This window comes from Topomyia yanbarensis, chromosome 1, assembly GCF_030247195.1.
Source record: "Topomyia yanbarensis strain Yona2022 chromosome 1, ASM3024719v1, whole genome shotgun sequence".
Taxonomy (NCBI): Eukaryota; Metazoa; Arthropoda; class Insecta; order Diptera; family Culicidae; genus Topomyia; species Topomyia yanbarensis.
In genome coordinates, this window is record NC_080670.1 from 74,887,140 (window position 1) to 74,905,018 (window position 17,879).

Below are 17,879 nucleotides of genomic sequence, written 5' to 3' on the forward strand. Positions count from 1 at the left end.
ATACAATAAATAAAATTAGGTCACATAAACAAAATAAATAAAACAATGCAAAATGAAAAAAATCTTTAAAATGAAATGATCATATATTTATTATTAGTCAAATATTTAAAATGCAATCGAATATAATACATTAAAGGAATGAGCTGGATAAAATGAGAATATATAATAATATTTTAAGAAAGTTGTTGAAATGAAGTAAATGAATAAAACGAATTTCACGAATTCCAAAACCATTGTTTCAGAATATTCTGAAATGTTTGTGAAAATCCCATTGCAAAGAGCACGTTTTCGTTCTTCTTTTCTTGACGGAATTTTTAGGATTATCTGGTGTTTCTACTATATTGATGGTCCTTAATTAGTCATCAGAAAATCTAGGAATCAGGAATTTGTTTTGGAATTAAAAGATATCTTTTTGGTTACAGGCATCTGAAAAATGATTTTGTATAGAATGGAATTTTCAGGTCCAGTATTTTAACGCGTAATTAGAAATAGTAAACTGAGAAAAGGCCACCTGTAAATAGTATTCATTCGCATTATTGTTTTATTGTTTTATTTGGGAGCAGGGAAAAGCCCGAGCTGGAGCTGAAATCCTTTCAATCTCGCTCTCCAGCAGGCATAAAACCTCCTCATCTTTTGCATCAACAGATTACAAACATCCAAATAATACATATAAACGATTCACTATAACTAATACTACGAGTACAATATTTACGCTTACAAACTAACACTGAGATTATTATTGATATGACAGGGTATTATGGAACAATCGCTTTACAACATCTCGGGACAAGTGAAAATCAAAGACATTAGAACAACGATTGAATAGACGACACATACTAGCAAATGGCTCATTATACCCGTAATTGGTCCTGGCATAAGGTATTCTTAAAAAGGGATGAAATCGAAGACTACGAGGTTGAATATTGAAATCCACATATTGTAGGAGATTAGAGCAATCAATTCGTGATTGTAGCAGATCAGCAATGAAAACAGTTTTAGAGACATCTCGTCGAACGGACAGCAGGTCGAGATTAATAATTTGACAGCGGTCCTGGTAACTCGGGAGGTTTAGTGGATCTCTCCATGGAAGTCGACGAAGAGCGAAACAAATAAATTTGCGTTGAATAGCTTCGATGCGCTGGATATCGATTTGGTAATATGGTGCCCAAATAACAGCACCATATTCAAGCGTTGAACGAACCAGAGCACAGTAAAGTGCCTTTAAGCAGTATATATCGTCGAAGTTCTTCGAAACACGAAAAATAAACCCCAGTTACTTAGAGGCCTTGGAAATTGTATATTCTATGTGATCCTTAAAATTCATTTTAGAGTCTAGTAGAATCCCCAAGTCTTTTACGGACGACTCCCTTGAGAATGGTTTGCGAAATCTTGTAGTCATATTTAATTATCGTGCGTTTGCGGGAGAAAGAAACAACGGAACATTTTGAAGGATTCAATACCATCCTATTTACGCTGCACCAACTTGAAAAAATATCCAACTGTGTCTGCAGAAAATCGGTATCTTCAGAATCTTTGATTAGATGAAATAGTTTGAAGTCGTCGGCGAATGACAACTTAAAGCATTCGAATGAAAAGTTTAAATCATTTAGATAGAGTAAAAATATGAAGGGTCCAAGATTACTTCCCTGTGGGACCCCAGAGGTCACTTCGAATGGCATGGTTGTGCAGTCTCCAATTTTCACAGTCATGTCACGACCAGCCAGATATGACTGGATCCAAGCCCGAAAGGAACCATTGAACCCAAGCCTATCGAACTTGGCCATGGCTATCTGGTGATTTATCTTATCGAAAGCAGCAGAGAAATCGGTATATATGCTGTCAACCTGAAGTCGTGCTTGTAAGGACTTGATGATGAAAGATGCATAGCAAACAAGGTTTATTGAAGTTGACCGTTTGGGCATAAAACCATGCTGGGTATCAGATATGTATCTAGAGCAGTTGTGAGTGATGAATTGGAGCACAATAATTTCAAATAGCTTAGATACTGCACATAAGGCAGCTATCCCGCGATAGTTTGATATAGGAAATTTGTTCCCTTTTTTAAACACAGGAAAAATGTAAGAATGTTTTCATGAATCGCATTGAAATATCTAGAAAAGAGTGTCAAATGTCCAGGCTATGTTGGCAATTATATTATTGTCGATGGCATAAAACTCATACATGCAGTCGATTACAATGCAGTCTTTTTCCACCCATCCTTATTACTTGCGAATTGTTTCGTTCGGAACTCTCGTTCTGGATATATGGGTTAATGAGTCCTATACAAAGCAATACCATTGCAAAGAAATGGTTCAAACTACCAGAATAAGCACTTAAATTCATCGAAAAGCCAGTAAGTATTGAAAGTGCCCCTGGACTGCTTTGATACACGAACATTCTTCAAATTACATGTCGTATTTTTTCGCAAATAAATATGCTTTTAGTCACATTGATCATGAAAAATGTATATTGGGGTTTTCAGTACAACTAGGGACCGTTCATAAACCACGTAGACCGAAATTTGAGAATTTTTAACCCCCCCTCCCCCCAAGTAGACCTTAGTAGACTTTTACCAAACCCCCCCCCCCCCACGCCAAAAGTCTACGTAGACTTTTATTTTTTTATTCGCGGGAAATGTAGAATTAGCAAGAAGCACATAATGTTCAATTAAAAATTAGCGTTCCGATTTATTTCAAACTTTTTAAATATTAAAGAAAGGTTTTTCACATTGGTTTTTTGTCTATGACTGATCAAATCAATTAATAACAAATCAAAGTGCTTGTCAACGTTTGTGTAGCGGAATACTTCTTTTCAAGGTTAGTCACTCAAGTATATGTAAATAGATTTATTGCCATAACTAGTTCAAGTTTTGGCCGAAGTGTAACCTACGGCAACAATGCAGAATTGCTAAACACTTTTTGAGCCTTACTGGTGCATTCAAAATTGTTAAATTAAAGGAAACAATTACAAAATAATACTGTCGACGTGTACTATTATCTAGACTAAAATAATACACCAACTATGCTCACAAACTTCACTTTTCGTGAACAAATATTTAAATCTTCCCAAACATATTTATTTTTCTTATGTAATTAATAGCCATATCACCTGAGAGTATTATCGCAAAGTATCAAAGCTTAACTCCGAATATTTTCGAAGATAAATGTAGTAGAACCGGTTTGCACGGAGTTGCGTAGGGTCAAGACATAAAATTTAACGGGTGTTTAAATATTTTGAAATCAGTGTAAATGATTGCAAGAGAAACTGATTAACTCGATTCAACACTTTGTTGTAGAAGTTTCACTACACTACTGCTTTAACCACCGAAATCAACAAATAAAAAAAATTAATCCACCTATTAATATAAATCGGGTGTTTTGTTGTTACAATGGTGGTTTTATTGCTTAACTTTGACCATTTTTCAACTTTTTATGGTTCATGCATTTAATGGTCCATGCATGTCTGCTAACCAGTGGTGTCTCAGATGATTTCAAAGTCAAAATCTTCCGTCGAGAGGAATTTTGGCCAAACATCTTTAGAACTGTCATTTTGTATTATTCCTAGATCAAAACTATATCAAAATATACGCAAGAAACAACAATGTGTGAGGTTGCCCAAACAAAATCGTGGGTTCTGGGTTGAGTGGTCGCTTAACGAGTAGTTACCTCAATAGTGTACTAGCTTTGAAGTGCCTGCATAAATACACCTAGCTGAACAGACCGATATTTTAAATACAACTCTCTTTAAATCCCATTTATAATTAGTAATACGAGAATAACAAAAAAATAAGAGTCTACGTAGACTTTTTCAAAGAGCCCCCCTCCCCCCTCGTAGACAAACGTAGACTTTTGCTAGACCCCCCCGTCCCCCCTATGAGTCTACGTGGTTTATGAACGGCCCCCTAAGTGTCAGTTGTGAGGAATGGTAAATGATGGTTAGAGCTGTGACATTATTTTTGTTTATAGTGCGAAATTTTGATTCTTTAAATCTTTATTTTCAATAATGCAACTGATAAATTTTCACTACAATTTTGTTATTCAAAAATACAGTTGCTCTTGGTGATGCTACGAGTATAATATGAATATGAATTATATTAGAAATCTATTTTCTCACTACTAGGAGAATTACTTGATGTATTCATATACCACCCAACGTTTATCTCACGAGTGAACGCATTGCTCAATCCAACGGGTAAATTCATCAACTCTGGACAATGAGGGTGGATGTAGCGTAGTTGGTAAATCGATTGCCTTGTACGCAGCGCACCTGGGTTCGAGTCCCGACCCCGCACATATGGTTAGAAATTTTTCATAAGAGATTTTTCTAACCCGAAGAGGCGAATGACCTTAAGGTTAAAACCTCTATAATCGAAATTGAAAAACTCTGGACAAATTTGCACAGTGAAGTGAATTTACACATTATTTTGTCTTTGAAATGAACTTGCTTATTAATTTTTGAGAAATAGGTAATTGATTATTAAGTAAATTCACAAAATGTTTTTGGAATCAAAATCCTTGAATCACGCAGATGTGTTTGCATACCCGGATATTCAAAATCGGTTTAGTTTTGACCCTAAAAAACCAGCAAAGCAATACTCTGTATGGAACGGTCTTGGCTTTAGTTAGTGGAAATTGGTAAGCGAAGAATGAAAATACAAAATGTTTAATATCTCCGCCGCTCGTGAACGGATTTTGACAATCTATAGCTTGTTAGAAAGGTATTTTCATAAACTTTTTGTTTCACGTGATATAGTTGCCTTGTTCGAATGTTATTCGCTCCAAACCAGCCCTGTTTTGACAAAATTACCCATATCTCAGAAAGTAAACAACATATCGAAAAACAAAAATAATAGTGTCAAATGGGAGCGTTAGGCCTTTCATTTGAAACTAGTTTCATTAAGATCGGTTCAGCCATTGCTGAGATAATTACATGACATTTTGTACATACATACATACACACATACAGACATTGTCTCAATTTGTCGAGCTGAGTCGATTGGTATATGGTATATCTTTTGTAAGAAATGTATAACTATTTAAAAATTTCTCAACCAGTTAGAAATTTTCGGGAGGGGTCCGAACCCCCAGGACCCTCCCCCTGGATCCGCCACTGGCTACTGCAGAAGACATGAGTGACTTCTGCAGTAGTCAGCACAGCACATTCTGCATGATAATTATCTTCACAAAATCCATCACAAGAAATCATTACCTCTCCGGGCGTGATAGGCAAGGCACATTCACAGCAAAACATCTTCAATCAGACTTTCTCTTGTTTAGTACTGCTAGTATGATGAAGAGTAACGTTCTATTTTATTCGACTGTATAGAAGCGGTAGTGTCGAATAGTAGCAAAAATGGATTGTTCGTTTGAGCGGGCGAAAAATCGGCTTTTTATCTTTAATATAGCCACCGATGTGAAATATACTATCCGAACACGATGCACTATAACTTGCATAGGCGAATGGCAACCAAATACGTAATGTAATTCGATCACGCGACAATTTTACACGAAAAATCGATAGCAGCTCAGCAGACAAACAACCGATCGGAGGGAATACACACAATTTCCGAAACCATATAAGCGATTCGTACGAAATTTTAGATATCTGTGGAGATATTATAGCTATCATTTGGGACTACGTTTGTGAAAATCGGCCCAACCAATTCCGGGAAACTAATGTGAGTTCGTTAATTTTGAAAGATGGCCGCTTTCCCGGGCACTTCCGGAACCGTCTATGGTGGTCAATGTAGTCAACGATAGTTTGGTTGGCCGTCGGTGACCTAGAACTGCAAATTTAAGTTGTTTGAGAGACATTTTAGCGAATTTTTTTACCTTTTTTGCTTTCATCGGGGTATCGGTTTGAATCGCAATTTGCTATGTGATCGCACGCCACAACCCGTAACTCCAGAACCGGAAGTCGGATTGGGATTCAATTTAATAGCCATTTCGGGGGGCGCAACACCTTTCATTCGAGACTATCAGGAATCAGGAATCAGTAGCGTCTGGCTCACATGGCACGTTCCCCATGTTGATCGGAGATTTGTGCCTTGCCAAGAATCGTCTTTTCATCATTCTCCTGATGGAAAGTATTGGGGAAGTGGCAAGGTTAGGGGTAAGGAAAACAACGACACAGAACAATTAAAACAGAGCATTCTGCACCCCCGGAGTGATGCTGAATGATCTGCACGTGCTACAATAGCAGGAATAAAACTTCCAACCCCCGGAGAGATTTAGAACCCATACTCAAACAGTGAGCGGATATATAAACACCCCCGAGGGGATATGGAGATAACAGAACGACAACTCCCCCGAAAAGATATTGTCATTCAAATACGGCTAAATACTATAGCTCTTTACCACACTTGGTTAGGAACAAAAGCATATCCTTAAATTTCAGCTCTCTGTACATAGGTTCATCTATGTATGGAGAACCAAAAATCCGGATACGCAATTGCATTAATACAATTGCATATCAAATGATATGATGTTCCGTAATCGGATTCACAAAGATCACATGAATATTACTCAGCGCGCTGAATAGTAGCCATGTGATAATTGAGTTTGCAATGTCCAGTCAGTGCCCTGACCAGAATACTCCAGTTGTGCTTGGAAAAATGCAACAAATTTCTTGACATTTTCGGACTCACATCCGGCAGAAAAGTCTTTGTTTGAACGCAAGTTTGCAAGCTACGCCAATGGTTGGCTTGTTCGAATGCAGCCCAAGAGCGAATCTTGTTCTTTATCTTACTTATCGACAGTGGTAGAACTGGTTGTAGACCAACGATATCAGTCGCAGCGCCAGCTCTAGCCAATTCGTCCGCCCATTCATTTCCAGTAATACTGGAATGACCGGGTACCCATAGAAGGTAGATAGCTTTTGCTATCTTAGCAAATGCTAAGTTCTTCGATTTGAGTTGCGATTACTAATTTCGATCTCGAATCTGCCGAACCAAGTGCTTTCAGGGCAGCCTGACTGTCAAAGCAAAAATAGATTCTTTTACAGCAAATTCCCTGTTGAAGTGCGGATTGTACGCCACACAGAATCGCAAATATTTCTGCTTGGAATACGGTACAGTATCTACCAAGCGAATGAGATTGGTTTACATGACAATAGACACCAGCACCGGCTCGGCCCTCCAACAAAGAACCGTCAGTATAACAAACTACGTATTCATTAAGTTGTCGCTCCATCCAGCCAGACAGCCATTCCTCGCGAAAAGGAATTCTCACATTGAAAGTTTTAAAAGGAATACTACATGTGAGTGTAAGGTCACTGGGAGCAAGTGTACATTCATCCCAAGTAACCATTTGGGGCCACAGTCTTGTGTGGCTAGTTACACGATCCATTAGGTTACTGTTCCAGAGCCCAGTAACCTTAAGACGGTATGCACTTGAAAGTGCTTCTTGTTTCAGAAACACATGTAGTGGTTTTATGTTCAAAAGTGCCTCGAGAGCAGCTGTAGGTGTTGTTGAGAGCGCACCAGTCATCGCCATCAAGACCATCTTCTGAAGATGTTTTAACTTTAATTGGATTGTCATGACTTCTCCCGTCTGCCACCAAACAAGGCACTCGTATGCCAGTATTCGTCTAACAATTGTTGTGTAGATCCGCTGAATGTACTTAGGTTTGAGTCCCCAAGATTTGCCGAAAGCCCGTCTACATTGGCCAAAGGCCATGCAAGCTTTCTTGATCCTGAAATCGATGTGAGCTGTCCAATTAAGTTTTGAGTCAAGAATTACTCCAACGTACTTAACTTGATCTTCGACAATAATTTCAGAGTCAAAAAACTGTAATGGACGAGTTGTAATCCTTCGTTGCGTGAAAAGCACCATTGATGTTTTATTTGGATTAACTGATAGTCCAACATGAACACAACTGCTCAACAACACATAAGGCGTGTTGCATCAAATCAAAAAGTGTGTTAATGCAAATACCGGTGATCATTATATGATAATCATCGGCGAAACCATACGTCGGAAACCCAAGCTCATTTAGTTTTCTCAACAAGCTATCGGCGACAAGGTTCCATAGAAGTGGTGACAACACACCACCTTGAGGACATCCACAGACACTCAGTTTCCTTATCTCTACTTGTCTTAACGATGAGCACAGATGTCGGTTGCTAAGCATTGCGTGTATCCAGTTCGTGATATATGAAGGTACTCCATGACCGTGCTGCTTCCAAAATGGATTCAAAAGACACGTTGTCAAAAGCACCTTCAATATCGAGAAAAACTCCTAAGCTTGATTGCTTTTGTGAAAAAGCTTTTTCAATGTTGTAGACAACATTGTGTAAGTAGACTTCCCCCGCTGATATGCATGTTGCATTGCATGCAGCGGGTGCTCGCCCAAGCTACCATTCCGAATGTAGTGGTCGATTAAACGTTCCACTGATTTGAGAAGGAAAGAGGTCAGACTGATCGGTTTAAAGCTCTTTGCCTGCTCATAAGTGACGCGGCCACCTTTGAGAATGAATTTGACAGTTATTTCCCGCCACGCTAATGGAATGTATCCTGTTGCAAGACTACAAGTAAGAACCTTCAAAATATGCTTGAAGTGTTCATATCCTTTTTGTAGTAGAACTGGAATAATTCCGTCCTTTCCCGGAGACTTATACGGAGCAAAACTTTCAATCGCCCATTTGATCGATTCGGTTGTCACAATTCTACGAGCAAATGCCCAAGAATCAGAACCACCTGAAAATAATTCAGGGGCAGTCGTCAGTGATGGCTCCGTACAACCTGGAAAATGTGTGTCAAAAAGACAGTTGAGTACTACATTTTCGTCAGACGAGTATTCACAATTGGCAGTTCTAATGGAACTGACATGAAAGTCTTTCGATTTCGAAAGTGACTTGTTTAATCTACTAGTCTCGTTGAGACTTAAGACATTTGTGCAGAGGCTTTTCCAACCACTTTGCTCAAAGGATCGAAGAGCATTTCTGTATGCTTTGCGAGCCAACTTAAATGCCTCCGACCCGTCCCTGCGTCTGCGATTCCAAGCTCTTCTACATAACTTTTTTAGTCGAACAAGTTTGGTATTCCACCAAGGTGTTCCTCTAGAAGAACGCATATCTCGAAGCGGACATGCCTCTTGGTATGCTGCTACTATGAGTGAGCTTGTTTTATCCACGACCTCATCCAAATCACTTGGAGATTCAATCGTCCGAAGATACCCATGAAACCTAGTCGCCAAGCCTTCTTCGTAGAGGTCCCAGTTCGTAGATTTGGGATTACGATAGGTGACGATATCTAGCGAGACGTTTAAATTATCAAAGACGATGTACTTATGATCAGATAACGACGGTTCGAGCTCGTTTGGTACGAGCCAATTTATAATAATGATAACCAGACACTAAAAATTTTGCAGTGGAACGTAAGAGGTATAAACAAACTCTCTAAATTTGATGAAATTTTGCAAACCCTTGACAGTTGTAAAACTTCCATAGATGTTATAGTGATTGGTGAGACATGGTTAAAAGACGACAATTGTGCTCACTATGAAATACCACATTTCAAAGCATTTTTCGTGTGCAGGCAACACTCTAGCGGAGGTTTAGCTGTGTATGTCAATCAGACTATCAAACATAGAATTGTAAAAAACTAAACCGCAGAAGGATTTCATCACATTCACATCGAACTGTTTATCAAAGGACAGTTTTATGATGTTCATGGAATTTACCGTCCTCCTAGCTTTGATTTCAATGATTTCTCAGCCTATTTAGAAAATTTGATGTGTTCAGTCCAATCGAAGCACTTGTGTGCTATTGTAGGTGATGTAAATGTCCCAATTAATCTTGCTAATAACAATATTATTAGAAGATATAAAATACTGTTGGAATCTTATGACTTTATTTGTACACTGTCCGTTTTCAACAAAATCCTCGAAAAATTATTTGTTGCTAGATTATTAGAATTTTTGAACAAACACAGCGTCCTCTATAGATTTTAGTATGGGTTTAGACAAGGCTCTAGCACCCAAACTGCTATAATTGAATTAGTTGATCTAATAATGAGCGAAGTGGATCATAAAAACATTGTTGGTGCTCTATTCCTAGACCTTAAAAAAGCATTTGACACTTTGGACCACACAATACTGCTGGCCAAGCATGAATGTTACGGTATCAGGAGCATTGCTCATTCTGTTATTCATAGTTACCTGACGAATAGAAAGCAATTTGTATCTGTGGATGGTGAACGTAGTAGCCTTGCTCCCATTGGAATCGGTGTCCCTCAAGGTAGTAATATAGGACCTTTGTTATTTCTGTTGTATATTAATGACCTAGGTAACTTGAGGCTTACTGGAACTCCTAGACTATTTGCTGATGACACAGCTCTGTTTTATCCCAACAATGATGTCAATACTATTATTAACTCGATCGATAACGATCTAAGTGTTCTCGACCAATATTTCAAAGCAAATTTATTATCACTAAACCTTTCCAAAACTAAGTACATGATCTTCCGATCCATACGGAAAACTTTGCCAACACATCATCATCCCAAACTTAGAGATTGTACAATTGAAAATGTGGACTGTTTCAAATATTTGGGTATACACTTAGATCCTACGTTATCCTGGACACACCATATAAAATTTGTCGAAAAGCGTGTGGCATCCTCTTGTGGTATTTTGTGGAGAGTTAAAGCGCTTGTTCCCCAGCGAGCTCTGTTGAACTACTACTTTGCATACATTCATTCACAACTTAACTACTTAGTATCGGTATGGGGGCGAGCAGTGAGCTCTCACCTTAAAAAGCTACAAACACTACAAAACAGATCCCTGGAAATTATATTTAATAAACCACTATTATATTCGACTTTGTTGTTATACTCTGAAAGTGCCCACAATATTTTACCCATAGCCCACTTATGTGACGTACAAACACTATTATTCATACACGACAACCTACATAACTCCATCGCGCAGCATAATATACATTTTACAACTTTAACACATTCTCGTTCAACATGTCGAAATAGTAACTTGCAACGCATTCGAGCAGCCACAAACCTTGGCCAAAAGCGCATTCTGTTTTATTGGCCCTACCAAATATAATGCACTTCCACTTGACATGCAAAGAATCGATAATCGTACCATCTTCAAGGCTAGATTGAAACAGTACTTTAAACATAGGCTTAACGAAATATTTATTTAATGATATTGTTTTGTAATATAATGTAAACATACGTCAGCAGTATTTAACTTTAATTTAATTTATAATGTGGATCCCTTAACAGGAAATCTATTTCCACTGGGATTCCACCTTAATTAATTATCTTAAACTAATTGCACATCAATAAATTTCTGTCTCAGCTCAGTTTGTTTTATTTGTTTTGTTTGTTTTTGTTGCCATTGTTCATGGGCTGAGACAAGTTGCGTCCACTACCAGGGGGCTCTTGTATGAGTTCTATGGTGTGGGGGAGTGTGGTGAGCAATTAAAAAAAAATTACCAACTCATGCGTAATACAGTCAGAGCAGAGAGTTACATCTAACACCTCTTCTCTGCCAGTTCGTGCAAATGTTGGGCGGTTTCCTGCATTAAGAATGTGCAGATTTGTGGTACTTAAGTATTCCATTAATTCGGTGCCTCTCAAATTGATATCTGAGCTGCCCCAAATTATGTGGTGGGAATTTAGATCACTGCCGATTATGAGAGGAAACCCATTTCTGTCACAGTATGATACAACCCTTTTGAAATCATCAGAAGGTGATAGTTCATTATGCGGCAAATATGCCGAACAATAGACGTATTTCTTGTTTATGTTGTCAACGTCATATTTACCGTGACAGTACAAATATCACGAGTTGTGAGGTCCGATAAAGACAAGCGTCAATAGCACTATTCGCAAGTATACATGCACGAGGCATTTCACGTGGATTTGTCATGCCATTTTTGTTGAAAGCTACGCAGACGGGGTTAAGTAGCTTTCCAACATAGAAGTTTCCTTTATGGAATTACGGTTCGTGAACCAAAGCTATGGACGCTTTTCCTTCCTGCACAAGGCGAGATAGATTCATAGTTGCTGTACGTTTATGCTGAAGATTAATTTGTGCAACTCTAACCATATTCGATTACAGCACTACACATTTCATCATCAGCACTTGTTGTACAGCAACTAGAAGTTACCACACACGTTGGCTTATAATCGCATATAGCGAACCCCGAAATGGGTATTAGGGGCATGACCATCATTTGAATCCCACGATTTGCGAAGAAACGAACGTCCACTGTGTCAGAAATTCGCATAACACAGCAAGGGTAAGACCCACGACACTCCGTGTGCTACTGGCGTATTTTAGTCGTGCCAGCCATTCAGTCCTCGGCACGGAGTAACACCATGACTTGAGGACTCCTGTTTTCAGTTGCCTACTACGACTTGGGAACAGGAACCCAATGGATCAATTCTTGGTTGACATACTTCAACCCGCCGGATGCCACACGGCCTCTAGGCTGGTTTTGTCCGGAGAAAGATATTAGAGTTATCAACCTCCTAGTGGACTACAGCCGAAATTTTTACCTTTTTTGCTTTCATCGGAGTATCGGTTTGAATCGCAATTTCCTATGTGATCGCACGCCACAACCCGTAACTCCAGAACCGGAAGTCGGATTGGGGCGCAACACCTTTCATTTGAGACTAAGTTTGGTCTAGCCATCTCCGAGAAACCGATGTGACTGTTATTCTGAATTTGTATACTTCCGCCGGGGCTTCCGAAACCGATGATGGTGGCCAATGGTGCCAAGAGACTTTGAATGGATGTTAGTGACCTAATACTACAAATCGAAGTAGTTGTGGTTACGCTTTGGAAAAAATTTCACCTTTATACATTCATTGCAGAATTTATTAAAATCGACATTTTCTACGTGATCGTACTGATCACCCTGTAATTCCGGAACCAGAAGTCGGATCCATTAGAAATTCAATAGCAGCCTATGGGAACGTTGTACCTTTCATTTGAGATAAGTTTGTCAAAATCGGTTCCGCCATCTCTGAGAAAAATTAGTGACATTTTTGGTCACATACACACACAGACGCACATACATACACACATACATACATACACACATACATACATACACACATACAGAGAAATGCAAAAAAATTATCTGATCACTGGCTTTCTGAACGTTTTGTTAACAGCAGCAAGGATGGGCAAACCTTGCCCTTCAATGCACAGTGGTCGCAATGGTACCAAAACGTGCGTTTAATTAATTGTGCTCTAGGAGTTAACTTTAGTGATTTGGTGTGTTAGGAAGACTTTTTTGGAATGTATGCCCCCTTCTTTTGATGTATACTGAATTGTGATTAATCCACCTAAAAGTGAGATAGAAAATATATTTCTACTAACTTTCGAGATAGAGAAATAATGTCAATGGCAAAGTTGTAGAAAATTTTACTACGAGAAAACTTCCTGAACATGCAAACTCTCCAAAATGTAACGGTGTTGAGATGAAGTGCGTTGTTCGTGGAAGACACTTAAAACAATTTTTTCATTATAACTTTTTTCTGAGATTTTTTCAATTTTTTAAATGTTTGAAGAAGTTGTTGAAATTGAGAAATTAAACCAATTTGTCGAAGACGTCAACATTTTTTATTTGAAAACTTAAGAGTTATTGAATAAAATAGTTTAAAAATACCGCCATTTTGAACGTCAATTACTAGGAGATGTGGAAATATGTGGAAGACATTTCGATTCTATTAGGGGCCATGCATAAATGACGTAGCATTTTGGGGGGTAGGGAGGGTATACCAAATTTGTGACGAAGTGTGACGAGGGGGAGGGTAGGGTCAGAAGTTGTGCGACGTAACATTAAGTTTAAAACCCATTGTTTAGAGAAAACAAATTAAATGATCCTCGATTCCCAAGAGAAATAAATTGAAATTCAAACAAGTTGCTTTTGATACGGTTTTTCATGAGGTAAATTTTACGATTCGCGGAATCACAAGTTCTCAAAAATACGAAAAGATTTTGAATGCGGATTTAACTTGCTACATTAGTTAGCTTATGTTGATAACTAGTAGACTTAGTTTGGATTCAACCAAACAAAATTTAGTAATTTAGATGAACGTATGCTTCTTAGAATCATTGGCAGCTGCAGGATTGTGAACTGAGAGAACTTCTCTTAGTGCTCCCCTTGACATATACAATTCATAACAAAACTATCAACACTATATATTTATCATGAAATCTCGACAAACATATGATTACAGCTTAAAAGCCAACTGACAAAATTCTCTTTGAAGGGAAATTCCGGACAAACCGTTACTCGCCAATCACAGATGTTGGTAGTAAACAAAAGAGAAAAGTTTTCTCTTTTATTAACTGCTATGAACCATGTTTAGCCAGTAACGGTTTGTCCGGAATTTCCTTTCAAAGAGAGTTTTGACAGTTGGCTTTTAAGCCATAATCATACGTTTGTCGAGAACTGGGCTTATTTTGCACGCAATTTGGTGTTATAATGAAAATGTTGATGAAAGTCGTCAAACATTTTGAAAGGACATGTATTTAAAATAATTGAAAAACATATGTAATTTTTTTCATCTGCCGGCCGCTTGCATGGGACAAGGGGGGGGGGGGGTAGGTAAATGCTACGTTATTTACGAGGGGGTGGTTAGAATTTTGTGACCAAATGCTACGAGGGGGGAGGGAGGGGTCGAAAATCGCTGAAAAAAAGCTACGTCATTTGTGTACGGCCCCTTAGAAAGACAGTGAAAAGTACTACAAGAAAAAATAGTAGTTACAACGGGCATCAACTGGCCTGTATGTAAAATTACTGTTCCATCAATGCACGTTTTGTATTTTGTGACAAAATAAGTAAGACTTTTTCAACATAACTTTTTTGGTGATTTTTCTATTCGTCAAATGTTCTAAGAAATCATTGGAAGTTTCAAAGCACACATATGAACTCTAAGTTTTCTGTAATCTAAAATTTAGGAAATATTAAAAAATTGACACAACTTTGAATGTTAATGCTATAAGACATGCACAAATTTTAACAGTATTTGCAGGAGTAAGAACCATTGCCAAATGTATTATATGACGTTTTCACGAAACGATTTCGTAATCAGAGTTGCATTTTAGAACCAGAATAGCCAGAAAAACTTTAGAGAAATATTTTCACGTGTATATTATAACTCAGTCGAATTTTAATTTCAAATATTTAATCATTCAATGTGGCTTAACCCTTTAGTTCCCACCACAGCCTCTAGGCGGTCTCTATAAAAATCTAAATAAAACTACTAAAACATGATTGTATGTTGTCATCCGCACTAGCATTTCTTCCCAACGCTCACACCTTTCATACTTAGGGGCAGATCACTTGTGATGCATTTTTAAAAATCAGCGAAATTAAATGCATTTCTTTCCATCAAAATAGAAATTCGTAATGCATTTTGCGTTGTGTGCAATGTATTTTGCGTTGCGTGCAAGACGTCAAAACCCTGCAAAAAACAGCCCTACATTCAACAAAACATCGAACAAAGTGGATCAGTGTAGGACGATTGTTAAGTAATCTTTTCTGCGAGGGAGTGCAAAGTTTTCTGCGAGGGAGTGCAAAAATGGAAATTAAATGCATTTTTTCTAAGTTAATGCAAATTTGTTATACATTCCTAGAGTGATCTGCCCCTAGTTTCATACGCACATATTGTTTGAATATTCGTAGCTTTCTGTTAAAGGCAATTGAAGCTTAAAGTTGAAAAGTCGAGGAAAACGTGGAAAAAAACTATTTTGTGTTTAGTGGTAATCTTCATTAAAAATTTTTTAACTATTTTTGGAAATTTCAACAACTAAAAAAAATATTTTTGAGTAGCCTGTTACTAGCATTTCACTGTAGATGTGAATTGGTTTAGTGGAATAATTCGGAAGTTTAGTTTTTTTTGTAAGATACTTTGCCCGCTTAAAGGCGGTGTTGAGCACCTGAGCGAAAAAATTTCAGTCTTTAGTGATTACTTATGGTTGGACTTTGTCAATGCATTCTTGATCCAGAAACGTAAAGAGATTATATTATATAAACTCTATTTCCCATAGGTACAACCAGCGTTTGTCGTGTCGACTCGGAATGCCCGACAAATGCATACTGTGAGCACTACAACCCTCCCACTACCTTCGGCATTTGCTCTTGTCTCCAGGGATATTTTATACTTACTAACAACTATACGCGCGAGTGCATCCGATGTACACGGTAAATCTGTTCCTGATCAGTTCAGTTATTTACTGCCTATCATTTTCAGTTGCAACGGCAATAGGCGACTACTGTCAGCACGACGACCAGTGTCAGTATCTGCTAAGTACGGACTCCGAGTGCCGTGCAAACTCGTGCCAATGCCGAGAGGAAACTCATTATGTTGAGCGGGAACGGCGGTGTTACAAAACTAGCTACCTTGGCCAATATTGCCGGCTAACAAACAATTGTGTCGGTGACTACATGTACTGTCGCGATGGCATATGTGTTTGTGCAGTGGGTAAACACCCGAACGCTGGCAAGAATTTGTGTTTGCCGGATGTATATCTGGGTGAAAAATGCTACCGTGATGAGGAGTGCATAGCAGAAAACTCCAGATGCAGTGACGTGTGTCGCTGTCGAATCAGCCATATCTTGAACCGAGAACAAAATCAATGTCTTCCAAGTAAGTAGGTCAAACCCAAAGAATAATGAATTGATTCTTCAAAAGCAATGGCGCGTAACATCAATAAAATATAATTTCTGTCTCTGTTTTTTCGTTTCAGTTGTCAGAAAGCTCTATGATCTGTGCGAGGAAGATCTTCAATGCCTATACAACATTCCATTCTCCCGCTGCCAAATCACAACGGTACGAAACGGGGAGAGCGTTGGAAAATGCACTTGTGCCAACGGTTACCACGAGATCGGTTATGTAAGCTAACAATTTTGTATCATTCTTTCAGCATTTATCGTTTTTCGGCAGGTGGTGGACTCGTGCAGTCGCACGGTGGCTCCACCAGTGCACATAAATAAAAACATCGTCTATTTTTCCAAGCCAAACTATTTACATATAGACATTACAGAGTTAAATTGCTTCGTAATAATGTGATTGATAAGGCGATTGATTCGAGAATCAATAGCATATCAGCTAGTGATTTTTTTTTCTGATTGTAGCTTCGTCAATAGGTTGCTTGCGCTTCATTTTGTTGTTTAGTTGTTTTAAGGGGCGGTGGGGGTTCAAGGGTTTCAGCGAGAAAAAAAATCTTTTTTGCGATTTTTTTTAATAACTTTTCGTGCAGCGAATTGATCAAAACTTTTGTACATTATAGTATATCTTTTCAATAACATGCTGTAATTTTTCTATGCAAAAATATCGACAAACGACTCGGTGACGAAGCTTTTTGTAGAACGTCTCTGGAAAAATTTGATTTGCGGTGTTACCTGCCATTCCAAAACTACTCAACCGATTTCTATCAAACTTTGCATACACATTCTATGTAAAAAATACCCAACCCTTACGTTGAATTTTTGAGATAAATTTTTGATTAGGGTTTTTTTACTCACTTTAAATAAAAACTACTATTTTTCACGAAAAATTCCACCTTTTTATGAGTAAACATCCCTTTAAATGAAAAATTATCTCAAAAACTCAACGTAGGGATTAGGTATTTTTGACATAGAATGTGTAAGCAAAGTTTGAAAGAAATCGGCTAAGGAGTTGTTTAATAGCAGGTAACACCGCAAATCATGTTCTTTTCCAGAGACGATATTTTTGCATAGAAAAATTACAGCATGTTGTTAAAATGGTACACTATAATGTAAATAAGTTTTAATAAATTTGCTTCAGGCAAAGTTCTAAAACAATTCGCAAAAAGTGTTTTTTCACACCTCACCCCCCACCCTCACTTGAGCGATTTTAAATATTTTTTTCATTAAG

At 38.1% G+C, this 17,879-nt stretch overlaps 1 protein-coding gene across 1 annotated transcript in view; it reads left to right on the top strand.

Annotated features, from left to right (window-relative positions):
- The window catches only part of LOC131677954 (multiple epidermal growth factor-like domains protein 10), an 86,066-nt gene that overhangs the window by 22,051 nt on the left and 46,136 nt on the right, over positions 1 to 17,879 (top strand). Inside the window, exons 2-4 of the mRNA XM_058958057.1 lie at positions 16,030 to 16,176; positions 16,233 to 16,628; positions 16,729 to 16,874. Coding sequence (XP_058814040.1) covers positions 16,030 to 16,176; positions 16,233 to 16,628; positions 16,729 to 16,874 — 689 coding nt within the window. The remainder of the gene's footprint in view (positions 1 to 16,029; positions 16,177 to 16,232; positions 16,629 to 16,728; positions 16,875 to 17,879) is intronic.